This window comes from Ovis canadensis, chromosome 14 (assembly GCF_042477335.2).
Source record: "Ovis canadensis isolate MfBH-ARS-UI-01 breed Bighorn chromosome 14, ARS-UI_OviCan_v2, whole genome shotgun sequence".
Classification (NCBI taxonomy): domain Eukaryota; kingdom Metazoa; phylum Chordata; class Mammalia; order Artiodactyla; family Bovidae; genus Ovis; species Ovis canadensis.
This window is the reverse complement of record NC_091258.1, coordinates 39019762-39038080: the sequence shown is the minus strand read 5'-3', so window position 1 is coordinate 39038080 and position 18319 is coordinate 39019762. Positions and strand designations below refer to the sequence as shown.

Sequence of the window (18319 nt, the reverse complement as noted above, 5' to 3'; positions counted from 1 at the left end):
ATCTCTTACCAGCCCGGCAAGCGTGCACCCGGGCGCCTGTGTTACATTAATGTGCCCACAACCCATGTCCCCGAAGCCCGGCCCCACTCTGACCCAGTGGCCTCCCTGACCACCACCCTCCTGGCCCCCAGATGAGAGACGTAGTGGGGGCCGCCACCGCGGGACAGACCTACTACCGTAGCTGCATGGACAGCACTGTGAAATACATGAACTTCTACAAGATCCCCAGGTCGGTGCAGAACCGGGTCAAGACCTGGTATGAATACACCTGGCACTCCCAAGGCATGCTGGGTAAGACACGCCCCTCCACCCAGCCCCACCCCCAGTGCCCTGCCCTCTTGGGCCCTGCCCTTGTCCTCTGTCCTTGGGGCCCTGAGCATGGGGTCCTCTCTGGGCTGCAGCCCCAACACGTAAGTGAGAGATGCCTGGAGAGGCCTTGGGAGGTGCCCATTCAAAGATGGAAGTGCAGTTGGAACCAGGAAAGGAAGGGCTGTCTCTGTCTCTCTCACCTTTCTTGCTCTTCGTATACAAGAAATTGCTAAGTCGTGTCTGACTGTTTTTGTGACCCCATGCACTGTAGCCTGCCAGGTTCCTCCATCCGTGGGATTTTTCAGGCAAGAATACTGGAGTGTGTTACCATTTCCTTCTCCAGGGCATCTTCCTGACCCCGGGTTCGAACCCGGGTCTCCTGCATTGCAGGCAGATTCTTTACCACTGAGCCATCAGGGAAGCCTGTATACATCAGAGAAGCATGTATACATATACATCCATACATACAATATATATTTTATAAATTTTTAAAAATTTCTTTTCAGAGCCTTTTCCATTATAGTTCACTACAATATATTTTATAGTTGTTTGTCATGCTTTGCTTCTGAAATTGGCTAAAACAACACATGTTCATTCACTGTGGTTCAGCTTTCTTGTCAGTGATGAGGTATGCTCAGTAATTGTTGCAAAGTGAGAGAATCTTACCCATAAATTGTTTCCAAATGTAATGAAGTTCTTATGGATTCTAAATGGAATCCTTAAGGAAATTTGACATGCTAATTATATGTTAATTGGCTTTTTCTCCCCCTGTTTCCTTTTTATCTTTGTGCTAAGTTGCTTCCGTCGTGTTGGACTCCTTGTGAACCTATGGACTAAAGCCCTCCAGGCCCCTCTGTCCATGGGATTCTCCAGGCAAGAATACTGGAGTGGGTTGCCATGCCCTCCTCCAGGGGATCTTCTTGACCCAGGGACTGAACCTGCATCTTTTGTGTCTTCTGCATTGGCAGGGGAATTTCTTTGCCACTAACACCACCTGAGTTAGTAATTTTGTTTTTGTGCTTCCCAGGTGGCCCTACTATTAAAGCATCTGTCTATATGCCTTTCACTTGCATTTACAGTATTTTTGCCTGGAGAATCCCATGGACAGAGGAGCCTGGTGGGCTACAGTCCACAGGGTCACAGAGTCAGGGACAACTGAGCACACGTACACACATGCGCATAATTTTGTTTTCAGAGCCTAGGCATCATTTTGGAAGGCTCTCAAAAGCTTGTGGACCACTGGCACAGTACCTTAGAGTCCCCCAAGGCCCTCAGCAAAGTGAAAGCGCCCCCCTTCACCTCCATTGGGTTCTGTCTGGTCTCAAAGAAGCCACACTTGAGGCCCACAGTCTCCTGAGCTGGGGTTGTTGGCAAGTCTGTGGACAATGCACTTAACCATAGTAGTTTCCAAGGCATGTTCACTTCCACTGCCTCATTCCGTCCCAGTGACAGCCTTGTGACTTCAATATCATTGGCCCTTTTCACAGGGGCACATGTTAAATACCAGAGAGGGCTCTGACCTGCCCAGGGTTGCACAGACCCAGAACTTGAGCCCTAAGCTAATGTACAGTGGGCAGAGCATGGGACTGGGGTCCCGGGGTGCATCTCTGTCTCCAGTTACCAACCTTCATCATGTGCCAAGCTCTCCACTGTGCAGCATGGACACCATGGTGTACAGACATACTGCTCTCCCAGGATAGGTTCTGAAGTCACCGGGCCTGAGTGGGGCCTTAATTCCATCCCCCAAGCTGTGTGACTGTGGGCAAGTCACTGCCCTGCTGAGTTGTCCTTTCTTTGTCTGTGAGATGGGTTTTAGTAGTGGGCACCTCTTGGGCTGCTGGGAGAAGTTAATGAAATCGTCTTGGTAAAGCACTCTGTAAAACAGTGCCTGGCACATAGTACATCCTCCACATACTTTAGTTCTTGCAAATGCTGTTCTTATAATGTAAGTGGAGAAGACAGATCATCAGCAAGCAGCTGCACTAAAGGGTGTGATACGTGCTATGGGACAGGGACTGATAACATAATAGCTGGGTGGGAGGATGTCAAGGGAAGGCTTCCTGGAGGAGGTGACATGAGTGCCGGGTTCTGAAGCATGAGTAGGGATTAGCCAGGAAAGCAGAGGGGGTTGTTCCCAGCAGAGGGAACGGCATGGGCAAAGGCCTGGAGGCAGAGAGCATACCCTCCCAATCTGGAGTGATTCCGAGTGGTAGAGGAATGGCACACCTGGGGGCCCAGCCAGTGCAGTGTGGGCTCGGCACTGTGTGTGTGAAGGAAGGGCCTGGCCGTGCCTCTGACCCTTGCAGGGTCTCATCTGCAGATGAGTCAGAGCTGATGGTGCAGCTTCCGGACAAGATGCGGCTGGACCTTGCCATCGATGTGAACTATTCCATCGTCAGCAAAGTGGCACTCTTCCAGGTATGGCCTGCCCAGTGCCCCACTCTCAGGACTCTGGAAGGCCTCGAGCCCACGCCCTCCTCTAAATGGCTCCTTCCCCTCCTCTCGGGGCCAGGGCTGTGACCGGCAGATGATCTTTGACATGCTGAAGAGGCTGCGCTCTGTCGTTTACCTGCCCAACGACTACGTGTGCAAGAAGGTGAGTGGCCGGGGCGGCTGCGGCAGCCCCCGCCCATCGGAGCTGGGCTGGAGGGCCCCCCTGGGAAGGTGGTGAGGTTTGCAGGTGCGGGCAGAGTGGAATTGCTGGGAGGAGAGGCGGGTGGCAAGCTGACCCCAGGGCTCCTGGCTTGCTTGGCAGGAGGAGCTCCGGGCACAAGCTCAGATGTGTCTCAGCCTGGCTCCTTCCTCATAGGACCATGGGGACCAGGATGAGGAACCCCACTTTACAGAAGAGGAAAGTGAGGAGCCAAAAGAGGGTCAGGGTCTTGACTGTGTACATGGAACTGCTTCCGGGGTCTTGGTCTTCCTGTCAGGAAAATGGGGCTGAACAGGGGAGGGATAGGTCAGAGGTTGCAAACTGATGGTCCTTGGCAAGGAGCCAGCCCACAGTGTCTCATGGGTTGTTTCCTCCCCACATACCCGGATTAATCTAAAAATAAAGTTTTGAATAGTCTCCAACCTGTCAAAAATGGGAAGGTTTCAGGAATTCCCTGGTGGTTAGCATGTGGTATTTCCACTCCTGTGACCTAGGTTCAATCCTTGGTTAGGGAACTAGGATCCTGTCAGCTGTGCAGTACTGCCAAAAAAAAAAAAAGGAAAGTTTTACATAAAAATCCAGATTTCCAGATTTCTGGCTGAAAATAGAAAATTGACCAGCACTGAGCCCCACTTTGCCAAACAGCAAGAGTCCTCTGGAGTGGAGAAGGGAATGGCTCTGAAGAGATGCCCCATGCCCCTCTACTCCCGACTGCCCTGCTGGCTCCCTTCTCTCCTTTATGTCACCTGCCTGATCCTGGGGAACATATGGATTCGAATCCCAGGGCTAGACAGTCTCTAAGGCCCCTTCTGCTCCCATTTTTTGGGATTTAAGGTGAGACTGAGGTCACTTGGTGACTGAGTGTTCAGGGTAGGGGAGCAGGAACCAGATTTCAGAGCTGTTGATAAGGCTTGGTGTGTGTATGGGGGTGGAAATATTGCTCAAGACCCCCCTGCAAGACTCAGGAGCCCCCAGCCCCAGAAGGGCCCTGACTCCAAGTTGCATGCTGCAGAACAGCATACACCTGGAAGCAAAGAGCTGAAAGAAGAGGGGCAAGGATGCTGTAAATGGCTGAGAATTCAAAGCTGCAGCCTTCAAGGCCAAGAGAGGTTTGGGAGCTTGACACTGGAGCTACTTCCTAGCTGTGCAGCCTTGGGGCAGTAGCTTGCCTTCTCTGAATCTCTTTTCATAGGTAAAGTAGGGATATTAATGGTATCTCCCTCATGGGGTGGTTGTGAGAATTAAAATATATGAGCATATGGAGTTTGGCACCGTGGCTGGCAGAACTGGTGCCATTGCTGTAGCTGGTATCCTCGTGGGTAACGTAGACTTAACTTTGGATGAGAAAGAGTGAATCAGATTGTTGGGGAGTTTGCGGAGGAAGCGGAACACCTGGTGAACATGTGTGAATGGTGCCCTCTGCCGACAGGTTTTATTCTGTGACAGTCTCACTGAGACACACCCCCTAGGCCACCCCTGGGCTGCTTAGTGACATGAGGGTGAATGCTTTAGACACCTCACATTTCAGCCCCTTGTCAAATTGGACTCTGAAACAGGGGAAGGAGACTTTATTCTTTTTTTGTTAAGAAGGCCATGCATGTGTGAGATGCCCAAGAGACATTTGTCAAATGAATCAAAAGCAAAAGCCACTTACCTGTCCTTGGTTTCTGTCTCCCCTTAAACACGCCAGGTATGACCAATAGGTAGCTGCCCAGGGTGATGGCCTCTGAGGGCTTGGGGATTAGAAGATGCTTGGCAGACTGGATATTTCTGATTGTAGTCTGAAGCAAGTCATTCATTCATTCCTTTGGTTTAATTTGGGACTAAGACTAAATTGTATCAGTCTGCTAGGGCTGCCATAGCAAAGTACCACAAACACAATGGCTTTAACGACAGAAACGCATTGACTCACAATTCTGGAGGCCAGAAGTCCAAGGTCCAAGTGGCAGTGGGGTAGGTGCCTTCTGAGAACAGTGAGCGAAGGATCTCCTGACTGTCTCCTCCCTGTGTCTCTTCACACCACCTTCCCTGTGTGCCTGACTTTGTACCCAAAGGCCCCTTCATAAGGACACCAGTCCTGTTGGGTTAGGGGCTCCCCCAACTCCAGCACGACCTCATCTTCACTTAATTCTTTACATCTCTGATGATCCTTTTTCCAAATAAGGTCACATTCTGAGGAGCTGGGTGCTAGGACTGCAACATATGAATTTGTTGGGGCACTCGGTTCAACAAGTAACAGCCATGAGCTCTGGAACCAGACTGCCTGGGTTCAAATCCCGGCTCTGCCTTGCTGAACTTTGGGACCTTGGGCAGAGTTCCTACCTCGAGGGCTGTTGAGGACTAAGTGGTCTCAGCCACATAAAGCACCTAGAGCAGCACCTGGCACAGAGAAGTGACAGGTAAATGCTGGCCATTCTCATTCATGCTGTCATTCCCATGTCGGTTAGCAAATGCCTCCCGAGCACCTGATAGGATGCGGGGGAGTCACGGTATCAGCCGATTGTGTGACCAGTGTGAGCTTTTCCTTGCCTCGGGGCCCTCTATGGTGTGCACAGTTGGGAATCTGCCAAATACTCCTACACCTAGGCCTCCTTATCTAGCACTTTCCATCATACCACTAGGTCCCTACCATAATCCTGCCAGTTAGGCAGGCTGGCAGGGTGGGGGTGGTCACTCTCCCCAGTCCACAGATGGAGAGACTGACGCCCCCGAGGGGAACCACACGCCAAGTCAGAGGAAGGGCCGGTCCACCGAGCTGTGCCACCAGCGTCTGGGCCCAGCCCTGCTGCTTCTGTGGTCGCCTTTGGTGATGACGGGGGGACCGCCTCTTCTCTGTTTCAGGGGGAGATAGGCCGGGAAATGTACATCATCCAGGCGGGGCAGGTGCAGGTCTTGGGTGGCCCGGATGGGAAATCGGTGCTGGTGACGCTGAAGGCTGGATCTGTGTTCGGAGAAATAAGGTCAGAGTGGGGTGAGACGAGGGTCCTGGGCAAAGGCTGGGGAAGGGGTGTGATCAGTCGGGGGGACCACGTCCCCAGGGGCCCTTTGGTGGGCCTGAGGAAACCACGGTGCTGGCTGCACTGGCACTTGCTGGCATGTGAGAGAGGCGGGCTGATACCCACCAGGGTATAGAAATTGACAGGAGGCCAGAGAAGAAACCAGGCGAGGCTTTATTGGGGCCCTGGCCGCTCAGGAGGGAGAAAGAACAAGCAAAAGTTTCCCTTGCTCACTTGCTCCCTAAGGTGGGGTCGGGGGGTGAGCTGGTTTCTTATATGGGCTCAAGGTAGAGGTGTGTTCAGGGGTTGGGCTAGGGTATCAAGGAAGAGACGTTTGTCCAGATGCAAGCATTGCAGCCCTGCAGTAAAGGGCCCCAGGTCCCAGCCTGTCTCAGGCCCAGCTCTCGCCCACCTGAGGCCATCATGGACAGGGGTGGAAATGAAGATGCTGGTGTGATCAAAACCACAGCCTTGAAGGGCCTCACCTCCCTCTTGTCTCTGCCCCAGCTTGCTGGCTGTTGGGGGCGGGAACCGGCGCACAGCTAACGTGGTGGCCCATGGGTTTACCAACCTCTTCATTCTGGATAAGAAGGACCTGAATGAAATTCTGGTGCATTATCCTGAGTCTCAGAAGTTGCTCCGCAAGAAGGCCAGGTACATTTTTTTTAATTAAAAAAAAAATCCATATAGACTTTAATATGCATTTTTCTTAAGGACTCAGACTTTCTTTTACATAACTGTGGTACCTTTCTCAAAGTTAGGAAATTGGAGATTGAAACAATACTGTTATCTCATCTCTAATCCATAGTCTAATTTTGCTAATTGTTCCAAGAGGGTCTTTTATAGCTTTTCTTTTCTTCTTTTCTATTCCTGGATCCCCTTTGCAGGACGTTGCCATGTTCGTGTCCTCTGGTCCCAGATCTTTATTGATCTTAAGAGGACAGGCTAGTTATTTTGCAGAATGCTGCTGCTGCTGCTAAGTCGCTTCAGTCATGTCCAACTCTGTGTGACCCCATAGACGGCAGCCCATCAGGCTCCCCCGTCCCTGGGATTCTCCAGGCAAGAGTACTGGAGTGGGGTGCCATTGCCTTCTCCAATCATGAAAGTGAAAAGTGAAAGTGAAGTCGCTCAGTCATGTCCAGCTGTTAGCGACCCCATGGACTGCAGCCTACCAGGCTCCTCCATCCATGGGATTTTCCATGGATGTACTGGAGTGGGGTGCCATCCTACCCCTCCATTAAGTTTTTTGAAAAGCTTTATTTATTCATTCATGGCTGTGCTGGGTCTTCACTGCTGCACACATGCTTTCTCTGGCTGTGGCCAGCAGGGGCTTCTCTCTGCTTGCAGTGCTCAGGCTTCTCATTGCAGTGGCTTCTCTGATGGGAGCGTGGGTTAGAGCGCTGGCTCAGTAGTTGTGGCACACAGGCTTAGCTGCTCAATGGCATGTGGGCCAGGGATTGAACCCACCTCCCCTGCACTGGCAGGCAGACTCTTTACCACTGAGCCACCAGGGAAGTCCCCTCCATGTAAGTTTACATGATGTTAATGTTTTCTCATCATTATCTTCAGGTTCTGCGTTTGAGGCAGAAATTACTGTGAAGTGATGTTGTGTCCTCAGCACAGCATGTTGAGAGGCACGTGGAGCTGCTTTCTCACTATACTGATGATTTTCACTCTGATCACTGGTTAAATCTTCCACACGTTGAAGTTACTATTTCCCTCTAAGTAATGAGAGAGAAGTCAAGACGATGTAGATTTCCTGTTCCTCATCATGCTTTCACTTACTACTTTCAGCCTCCAATGAAGGTTCCCTGCAATGATGGCCATGATGGTTGCGAATGGTGATTTTCTGTCTCCATCATGCCTTCTGTGTTTATTAACTAGTGTCCTACTATATGGAAGAACTTCCTTTCCTTTCCCATTTATGTCTTCATTTATCTATTTACAAAGATACAGATTTGCTTTATTCCATGAATGCCCTGTTACAGTCATGGTTTTGATGCTCCAGTTGTTCCAGACTGGCCACTGGACACCTCTTCAGGCTGGGTGTAGTGAACTTTTGTTACGTCCCTGTTATATTTTAGCACTTCTTTGCTTATAGGCATAAGAAGTTGCCCTAGATTCATCTTATACTTTCCCTGCTGCATCCCTGGAAATGGTCATTTCTCCAAGGAGGCTTGCTTCCTTTTAGAAGGGAATGGTTTTCAGAAACTAAGGTCTGAATACTCCCTGGTAGCTCAGCTGGTAAAGAGTCTGCCTGCAGTGCAGGAGACCCCGGTTCAATTCCTGGGTTGGGAAGATCCCCTGGAGAAGGGATAGGCTACCCACTTCAGTATTCTTGGGCTTCCCTGGTGGCTCAGATGGTAAAGAATCTGCCTGCAATGCTGGAGACCTGGTTTGATCCCTGGGTTGGGAAGATCCCCTGGGGAAGGGAACAGCTACCCGCTCCAGTATTCTTGGGCTTCCCTGGTGGCTCAGATGGTAAAGAATCTGCCTGCAATGCTGGAGACCTGGGTTTGATCCCTGGGTTGGGAAGATCCCCTGGGGAAGGGAACAGCTACCCGCTCCAGTATTCTTGCCTGGAGAATTCCATGGACTGTATAGTCATGGGGTCACAAAGAGTCGGACATGACTGAGTGACTTTCACTCACTCACTCACTCATTGCTTCTGGGTTGCTACTAGGCCTTCACAGTGGATAGAGCTGGGAAATATACCCACATGTACAGCTGGAAAATACCCACATGTACATTTTTGTGTATAAATGCAAATATATGCATATATGTACATCATATACATAAACATCAACATTTTTTTTTGTCTGTGTCTATCTATATCTCTATTTCCATCTAACAATTTCGATCTAGTATCACTGAGTTCATTCTAATCTCCTTTTACAGATTTGTAAATTTCTTTTTCAACACTGAGAAATTTGACTCCCTTTATCCTCATTACATTTATTCATTTGTTCTATCCTACAGTATAATGTAGTCCCAGAATTCCTATCCCACACTATTGGAAAGAAGAAAGCCTTAAGTAGAGAGTAGTTCTTTCTGTCTTTGGCCTGAGTACCTATGATATACATGTTGTATTCAGAGTTGTTTGGATTGATTTTCTGTTTTCTTTCCTTTGCTGTGATTGTTCTGTTCATTTGAAGTACAGCTAGGTTCATATGTCTCAGTTTTCATTTCATTTTAGTGTTCCCCCACTTTGATCTTTGTTGATTTTATGTGTTTGGAATATGTAGAACATTAACATGGCAGAAGTCTACAGAACAGTACACTCAGAGTCCCAAACACCCCTCCTTGTTGCCACCCTCCCTCTACAAGAGCCTAATCTCATTAGTTTCTGCTTTTCTCTTCCTGTGTTTCTTTTTGCAAAAATAGGAAGATTCGTGACCATTTTGTTATTTCCCTTTCTGTCTTACACAAAGGGTAGCATACTGTAGATTCTCTTTTGCACCTGACTTGACATTTTTCATGTGACAATAAATCCCAGAAAACATTCTCTGTGAGTCTACAGACAGCTTCCTTGTTCCTTTTGACAACTGCAAAACATTCCTATGAATGGGCATGTAGGCTAGTTCCAATATTTTTCAGTTATAGATAGTACTGCAATGAATAAGCTCATGCATGCGTATTTTGTATTGTTGGGGGATTTTGTTTGGTTTTTTTTTGGCTGTGCTGTGCAGCTTGTGGGATCTTAGTTTCTCAGCCAGGGACTGAACCCTGCCCCCGGCAGTGAAAGCCTGGAATCCTAACCACTGGACTGCTAGGGAATCCCCTGGAATAGGTAAGAAAAGCAGTTGTTTTGCTTTCAAACCCAGAAGATCAGGTTTTTAATTGAGCAATGGATGCAGCTTGATGTGGTGGAAAACTGACTTGGGAGAGTGATAGGATTCAAATGCTGTCTGTGTGCAGTACTGGCTGCGTGACCTCGGAAAAGTTGTTTTCCTTTCTGCTCTCAGTTTCTCCACTGGAAAACAAGGGTGATCACTTTGTTGTGGAGCCAATTAAATAAAAACAGTGTACGCGAAAGTCTCCAGCAGGGGGCCCAGCACACAAGAGAGCTCAGTATATGTTAATAATAATGATTGTTCCTCTTTATCCATTAAATTTTCCATGGGATAATACCTTTTAAATCCACCTATCTGGTATTTCCTCCCATAGCTTTTATCATATATTCATATTTTCCATTTCAGTCACCAAGAAGAAACTACACCAAGAGTGATCATGATCCAGGGAAAAAACTCACCAGTATCCATTCATACAGCACAATAGTTTATTGAGCTGATATGCCGAGGCCCTGGGGACACAGCAGAGACCAAACAAAGCTTACGGTTCTAGCCGGGGAGACCAATAGTGGTGATGTGTCAGCTGGAGATAAAGGCCATAAGGAAATAAAAAAGCCACCTGAGGAGACAGAGGGTGATGGAGGGAGCTATGTGAGATAAGTTGGTCAGGGAGAGTCATTCTGAGGACACGGCACTTCAGCGGAGACCTGCCCGGAGTGAAGGAGTGAGCTGCCTACACGGAAAAGCATGCCAAACAGAGGGAACAGCATGTGCGAAGGTTCAGAGGAGGCACAGACTTGGTGTTGCACAGAGACGAGCAACAAAATGAGCATAGGTTGTTATGGGGTGGGAGGAGTGGAAGGGTGAGATTGGGTAGGGCCTTGTAGGGGAAGTCTCATCTATAGCTTTAGTTTTTAGTCTGAGGGAGACGGGAGCTATGCAGGGTTTTACACTGCCGAGTAACTTGCTGTGACTTAAGTTTTTAATGAAATCCCTTTGGCAGCTCCCAGATGAGTGGAAGCAGTGTCAACCATAGAGCATAATACAGACAAGGCGCTGGGGTCTCCTGGGGAAGGAAGCTGCCCCATAACTCATCTTACCTGGCTGCTCACAGAGCAGCCACCAGGCCCTTCCAATGGCTGGTCTCCCTGAGCTTCGGCCAAAGAAACAGGAAATAAAAATAAAGTCAATTAACATATAAGTAGCATATTCAAATTTTGCCAAGTCTGCCTGCTTCACTCTACTCTCCTGAGAGAGAGTCAACCCTCATTATTCATCGATTCTGTATGTGCAATTCACCTACTCACTAAAATTCATTCATAACCCCCAAATCAATACTCAAAGGCTTATAGGGACATTCGCAGACGTGTGCCCAGCGGCAAAAATTTGAGTCACTGGAAGTGCGCTTTCCAGCTAAACTGAAGAAGGTGACACTCTGCCTTCTTCTTTCAGCTCAGATTGTGAACAAGTGTCTTTCTGTGGCCCACTTCGCACCATGTTTTTCACATTTCTGTGAATTTTCTTGGTGATTTCGCTGTTAAAATGGCCCCAGTAGAGCTGAAGTGAGGCCTTGTGTTTCCACGTACAGGCCTGAGTCACAGAGCCATGTTCGTTGTAAATGAATCTACAGTATTAAATAAGACGTCTTTAAAATAGACACCACACACACACACAAGACCATGTTACAAAATGATCATTTGATGAAAATGTCGTGTTGAGTGGCTCACAGGAACCAAATCCTGTATTTTCCCAAAAGGCCATTGCTCAGTAGTCACTCATTCTGTGTCTGCAGATACTTGACAGAGCTTAACTACCGCGGATAATGATAACTGACTTTAAGTCTGAGAACGGGCACCAGGTTCCCCCTCCCCTTCCCTTCCTGCCCCCCTGCCAGAGGAGCGTGCCTCAGAAAAGCCATGCTTCGAGCTGTCATCCCATCCCTCCACCTTGCTTAGGTGTGGGTTTGGGGGTCCCACAGAGGCCTCGCTCCTGGCTGTGCCTGCAGTGGGCTGGCCAGAGGCAACCAGAGAGGAGGAGGAGGGGCTGTTGGGCCATGCCGCACAGAGTGGGCGGTGACACGGCTCTTCAGAGGCTGCTTCTCTGGACAGGCAAGCTTCAGGAGAGAGGCAGGGGGTCACAGATGAACTCTGCCCACCCAAGGAGAGATGGGGCTGAGAACCACAGGGCCTGGGGATGTCTGAGTTGGTGAGAGCCCCTCGTGGGATTCCGTCCAAGCTGCCCGCTTTACAGATGGGGCACCCAAGGCCCCAAAGATGTGAGATGCTCCGCTCTCTGACTCAGCCACTCCAAGAAATGAGGCAACAAGGTCTCATGCATGCTGCTCTCTCCAGGGGTGAATTATACAGTAATTATAGTGAAACGCATGTCAGCTGAAAATGAGGATAAATTTCCTTAATCTGGAAATGTCCCAGAAGTTAGCTCAATGTTTCAAAACAGAGACAGCCGTTAGCAGTCAGCAAAGGTCCTGTAGCTGCTGCCGCCAATGTCATTTGAGTACCACACTGAGCCTTCCCACGGACTGCCGTGCTGTGAATTATGGACTCAGATAACACAGGTGACAGTGCCAGGCCTGGAAGAGGCCCTTCATGATTACTGTGTTTGCGGCCTCCCAGGGGAGCCCAGCTAGACAATGCAAGTCTTGGGCAATTAATATCAATATGCACTATTTAAATCCATTGTGTCTGATTAGATAAGCAGCTAGTAATGGCCTCATTTTTAAACAAACAAGTTTTGCTGGACCCCTGATGAATAAATTTGCCAATTAGTCGCCTAGGCCCGCTAGATTGCAGGCGAAACTCATTTGTTCTTGAGCCAAACCACTCACCACATATCAGTAGCATGAACAATTCCTTAGAAAAGGCCAGGGCTCTCTTTGATGAAACATTCTTTCCTTATTTAGAGAAGCAGAGTGGTATATTGCATTGAGATCTGGGTTGTAATTCTGTCTCTGCCACCTCTTGCAACCTTGGGCATGTCACTCATTTCATGCTGAGCCTCAGTTTCCCCTGTTCTTTTAGGTACAATAATCCCTCTGGCCAGCACACTGCAGGCACAGCCAGGAGCGAGGCCTCTGTGGGATCCTCAAACTCACACCTACCCTGTGGAGTATTGTCACAGAGTATTGTGATATTCCTTTGTAATCATTAAGACATGGGGTGCTGGGGTCAAAGGCATGGGTTTGAATTTCAACTCTGCTACTTCCCAGCTGGGTGGCCTTGGGAAAATTACTCACCCCCTCCGGGCTTCCATATCCTCATTTGAAATGAGGGAGACTAATAGGACCTTCCTGTGAGGATTAGTGCCAGGATTATTCTGATAAAGAACAGAGAGTGGATCAATTATCTATTGTGGTAACAATGTTACCACAAATGGAGTGGCTTAAAACCATGCATATTTATTATTGCAGAGTTTCTAGGGGTCAGAAGTCTGGGGACAGTTGAGGTGTGTCCAGTACAAGGCAGTCATCAAGATGTGGGCCAGAGCTGGGTCTTACCTCAAGTCTCAACTAGGGAAGAATCTTCTTCTGAGGTCCCACAGTTGTTGATTGAATTCAGTTCCTCGTGGCTGTGGGACTGGGGGCAGCTTCTAGTGAGTCATTGGACAGTGGCTGCCCTCAGGTTTAGGCCTCCCCCAACATGACTGCTTACTTCATCAAAGCCAGCAGGGGAAAGAGTCTTCTTGCAGGACAGAGGCCACAATCCTGTGTGACCTACATTCACAAAAACGACATTTGATCTCCCTGGTTGTATTCCATTGGTTGAAAGCAAGTCACATGTCCCACCACACTCGAAGCGGGTCACACAGAGGTGTGAACACCAGGAAAGGGGATCACAGGGATCACCAGAGAATTCCTGCCTGTTAAGGTCTGAGCACACAGCCTGACACATAGAGACACTCAGTGTTGATGATGGTGGTGGTGATGATGGTGAAATGACAAGCCAAAGAAGGAGAAGCAAGAAGCTCGGGCTCTTTTTCCTCTGGGATTCCTTATATTTCCAATTCCTTATATTAAAGTGTCCTGCATCATTTCCTGTGTAACCTCAGAAAAGTCACCCAACCCCTCTGAGCCTCATCTATAAAGCACAGGCAGTAAGACCCCACATCATTATGATTGTTCTGATCGTTCAGTGAGATGTGATGTCCCAAGCAACACTGTGCTGGGCTCAGAAAAGGACTTCAGAACTGTCAGCCAAACCAGCCTGCATCACACAATTCAGCTAAAGGGCTCTGCCCGAATGAATGAGGCTTCGTGCTCTCCCAGAGCTTGCCGGTGACGTTAGCGGATGCTGCTTTCTTTCAGGCGAATGCTGAGAAATAACAACAAGCCCAAGGAGAAGAGTGTGCTTATTCTCCCTCCGCGGGCAGGCACCCCCAAGCTCTTCAATGCCGCCCTGGCTGCAGCAGGAAAGATGGGTGCCAAGGGAGGCAAAGGTGGCAAGCTTGCCCTCCTCAGGGCCCGACTCAAGGAGCTGGCCGCGCTGGAGGCAGCCGCCAGACAGCAGCAGTTGCTGGAACAGGTAATGCAGCTGGAGACCCAGCCACCTGGGCCATTTTAACCACGTGCCAGGGAAAAGGCCTCACGACCCAGGTGTTCCACTGTAGGGACTATTTTTCCTTCTTTGTATCAGTCTGGATTCATTGGTTGCAAGTGACAGAAATGCAACTGACAGTGCAAGCTCAAATTAGCTTGAAAAACAGGGAATTTACTGGAGCAGGTCACTGAAAGGTTCAGGCACGCCTGGATCTACCAGTTCAGATCATGCCAATAGGATGAGCTCTGCCATCTTGTCACCTCTGCTTCCCTGGCGGGTGGCTCCATCCCCAGGCAGGGCCCCAAGGGCTTAAGATGACACCCCTAAGGTTACATCCTCCTGGCTGAGCAACTGCCACAGAAAGTACCTCTTTCCCAGCAGTCCCAACAAGGAGTCCCAGGGTTCGTAGTCACTGGACAGAATTGAGTGGAATCATGTCAATTCCTGATGTGTGGAGCACCAGTGTGGTGCTCTCTGGGGAGGACCAGCTCATGTGCCCACCCCTGGACTGAGAGTGGGGAGGGGCTGGGGTGAGGAGTGCTCCCCCAACTGGAAGTTCGGGTGCTGCCGCAGAGGTAGGAGCAGTGGGTGTTGGCAGGGAATGTCCCTCCGCAGACGACAGTGATGGTCTCATATCTAATGTTGTGTCTGTGACAGTTTAAAAGATTTGAAGGGAAAAAAGCAAGGCGACAGGCATGGTGCCAATGGTCCCCACCCCCTAAGTCTAAAGGGAATTTTTAAATTAGTTCTGGGACTTTTTTCTGTGACTAATGCCAAGAATGCCAATTAGTATGATTGTACTAATTATGGTTGTTCATAACTGTCCTTTAGGAAGGCTGCTGGGAAGGGGAGGGGGATGGGTTTAGGCAGAAGCTCAGTGACAGGGATGGGGGGGCGGGGCGGGGCGGACAGCAGTCTACATGACAGAATTCAAAGGAGCCTGGTGAACTCAGTCTCAATCCAGGTTGGTGTCAGAGTCTAGGAGACCTGTTCAGAGGTCATTTGACAGCAGGAGTCAGGGAATGACACCCAAGTCACCCAGGGTTCCAAGACATTCTCCAGATACATCCACCAATGGCCCCAGACTGAGAAGAGATGTGACTGTCTGGCTCACAAACTGTTAAGGGCAGGGTCGAGCTGGTTTTTAAAGTTGGGCTCTTATGTGCTGGCTCGTGTGTGGAGCTGAGTGAACGTGAGCTCTGACAGTGTTCTCAGCACAGTGAAAGGTTTTATCTGAAATGGGTTAGCAATTTGTTGCTTCTAAGTGTTAGCTCTTCACCCAGGCAGCTTGAAGATGTGTATTAAATTTGCATCCATGTGCTCATAAAAAGGCAGTTTTAGAACAACCAGGGCAGAAGGGTGGAGTGCAAGGAACTCTTACACAGCAGCCTAAAGACACAGGTCCAAACCCTGGCTCTCTCACCCTGTGTCCTGGGGAAGCTCCTCCAGGACATTCTGGGACCCAGATTACTCCTGGCTATCACACGGGGTGGCAGAGATGAAGCAGGATACTTCCTTGGATACTTGTACAAAAGCATGTTAAACAAGGTGAAACATTTGATCAACCTTCCCATGATCCTTCTGGCTCCATTCACAGCAGGATGCTTCAAGAAGATCCCATGAGGGGCCCCTCTAGGCATCCTGCCCTGGAAGTGTGTTGTCAGAGTTTGGGGGTGGTGAGGTGAAACAAGCACACCAAAACATGCAGAAACACCAAGACAGGGAGCTGCAGGTCCCAGAACTGCCGTGGTATCAGGAGCTTCTTAGATAACCCCACCTTTACCCAGTTCCCTTCCTCAGCACCCTCTCACTTGGCTGCTCTTCAGGGGGTCTCTAGTCCCCATAAGCACACTGACTGCTCTCATGTGAGACTCCCTAAGAACCATCGGGCCTTCTCTGGGGGCTGTTACCTCCCCAGCTTTCTCCCACTCAAAGAGGGGTTCAGACAGCAGGAGGGGCCACGGATATCCACAAAGGCTTGGATTTTCACCCACTTCCCTAATTACACCCATAGGAACCTGGGTCCCTGAGAACCCCGCAGGCTGGAGACTGGAGATACCCACCAAGTCCGCCAACACGGGCTCAGTTCAGCCTAACGCCCGTGGTACCCAGCTCATTCTTCTCTGGGGGTCTCAGCCTTAGAGACCTTCCGAGAAACGGGCAGGCCACAACTGATCCTGCTCTCAGCAGCCTTTACCTTATATTTCTCTCTCTCTCTGTTTTTTTTTTTTGTTTGTTTGTTTTTTGACTGCACCCTCTGGTTTGTGGGATCTTAGTTCCCTGACCAGGAAATGAACTCAGCCCTGGCAGGGGAAGTGCAGAGTCTTGACCATTGGACCACCAGGGAATTCTCAGTCTTTACCTTATTTGCTTAGAGTTTGTCTCATACTCCAGCGAACACACATCCTGGCTAACTGGGCAGGGCAGGCCATCTAAGCTCTGCAGAGGCCTTTGTGGTGGTTCCTCCTGGTCACAGCCTCTCTCTCTTCCCTCAACAGTTCAGTGCCGGGTTCTGCCCTTCATCCCGCATTCTCACTCCAACTTCCAGCCCTACAGCTCCACAGACACCTAAAATATCCCAAAGACCTTCACCAAACCCTGCCCAGACTCTGAATCCTTAAACTTCCCCACAATATATGTTTCACCAAATAACCCTGATGCAGCTCCGTCCAACATTACAGCTGTTAGATTTCACCTGCGGAGTGCCATCGTCCTCTCAGGGGTCCGAGGATGAGGAAAGTGTCCGAGACCCCTCCAAGACCCCTCTGGCCTCACTAGTCACTTTTTCTGGATTCCAGGCCAAGAGCTCGGAAGACGCTGCCGTGGGACAGGCGGGATCGGCCGCCCCAGAACAGCCCCCAGCTCCAGAGCCGCCGGCCCCAGAGGCCCCCGCCCCAGAGCCGCCGGCCCCAGAAGCCCCGGCCCCAGAGCCCCCCGCCCCAGAGGCTCCGGCCCCACTCTCTCCACCACCTGCCTCCCAGGAGAGGCCGGAGGAAGATGAGGAGGCTGCGCTGCGGCCAGAGGAGCGGATCCACGTGACCCCGGGCCCGGATCCCAGCGAACAGATCCTGTCGGTGGAGGTCCCTGAGAAGCAGGAGGAGAAGGAGAAAAAGGAGGAAGGGGAGGAGGCGAGGAAGGAGGAGGAGGAGGAGAGAGGCGGCAGTTAGTGCACCTCCCGCCGCCCCCCACCCCTACCCCGCAGGTGCGCGCCCCCCACCACCCGGCACCCCACCTCGCGCCCTCGCGCCCCGCCCCCTCCTTCCCCCTGCACCCCGCACCCTCCGCTCCCCAAAGGCCAGGACGCTGGTCCGCGGTAGTGGCCTCAAGCGCTCGGCCGGTGGTCCCGATCTGACATCAGTTTCTCCATCTCCTAGGGCTGGTCTTGAAATTAACAAACTTCATAATGTCTGTGCCGGGTGAGTTCCCACCGTCACTAGAGAACCCTGCCTCCTCTGCACCTGTAATTTTATTTAAGAACGAAATACTTTTCTGTAGGGCTTCAATACATGAGAAGCCTTGTTGGAGAAACAAAGAGCTGTTGAATGTTTGGATTTTCCTCTCAGGAATTTGACTTCCCCTCATTTCAAGAACAGAAAACATTTCTGGCAGAAGTGGGAGACAGCTATGCTGTTCCTTTGATGCAGTGGAGATAGCACACGCATCTGACCCGTGGTCTGGTGCTGTCTCTCTACTGGGCAGTCACAATAGGAAAGCAATGCTCCTTAGGACAGTTAGTACTTATCTTCTGCAGACATTATCCCATTGTGCCCAGTGATGCTGTTTTCTTAGAATAGATATAATGGAAATGGTTTACTGGCAAGAGGCTGTGAGCGTTTCTGAGCATCCACTCTGCCAGTTACCTAATCCTCTTCATCAGGGATTAACTCATTACTTGTTTTTGACACCTTTGCTGTAGAGATGATGATGTGTGCTAAGTCACTTCAGTTGTGTCCGACTCTTTTCGACCCCATGGACCATAGCCTGCCAGGTTTCTCTGTGGGATTCTCCAGGCAAGAA

At 50.0% G+C, this 18319-nt stretch overlaps 1 protein-coding gene across 1 annotated transcript; it reads left to right on the top strand.

The window, feature by feature from the left end:
* The first annotated feature begins 54 nt into the window (after positions 1-54).
* LOC138419505 (cyclic nucleotide-gated channel beta-1-like) lies at positions 55-17469 on the top strand. Its single transcript, XM_069552396.1, has 7 exons — positions 55-291; positions 2630-2727; positions 2822-2905; positions 5804-5922; positions 6466-6612; positions 14071-14287; positions 17023-17469. Exons 1-7 carry the CDS (start codon positions 132-134, stop codon positions 17467-17469), a joined length of 1272 nt encoding a protein of 423 aa, XP_069408497.1. The 5' UTR covers positions 55-131.
* Positions 17470-18319: the final 850 nt, after the last annotated feature.

Excerpts from the sequence above, each read along its gene's own strand:
- LOC138419505 (XM_069552396.1), top strand. The coding sequence starts at position 132 with ATGAGAGACGTAGTGGGGGCCGCCACCGCGGGACAGACCTACTACCGT. Across the intron at positions 5,923-6,465 it reads TCTGTGTTCGGAGAAATAAG|CTTGCTGGCTGTTGGGGGCG; the intron begins GTCAGAGTGGGG and ends TCTCTGCCCCAG. Across the intron at positions 14,288-17,022 it reads AGCAGCAGTTGCTGGAACAG|GGGTCCGAGGATGAGGAAAG; the intron begins GTAATGCAGCTG and ends TCGTCCTCTCAG.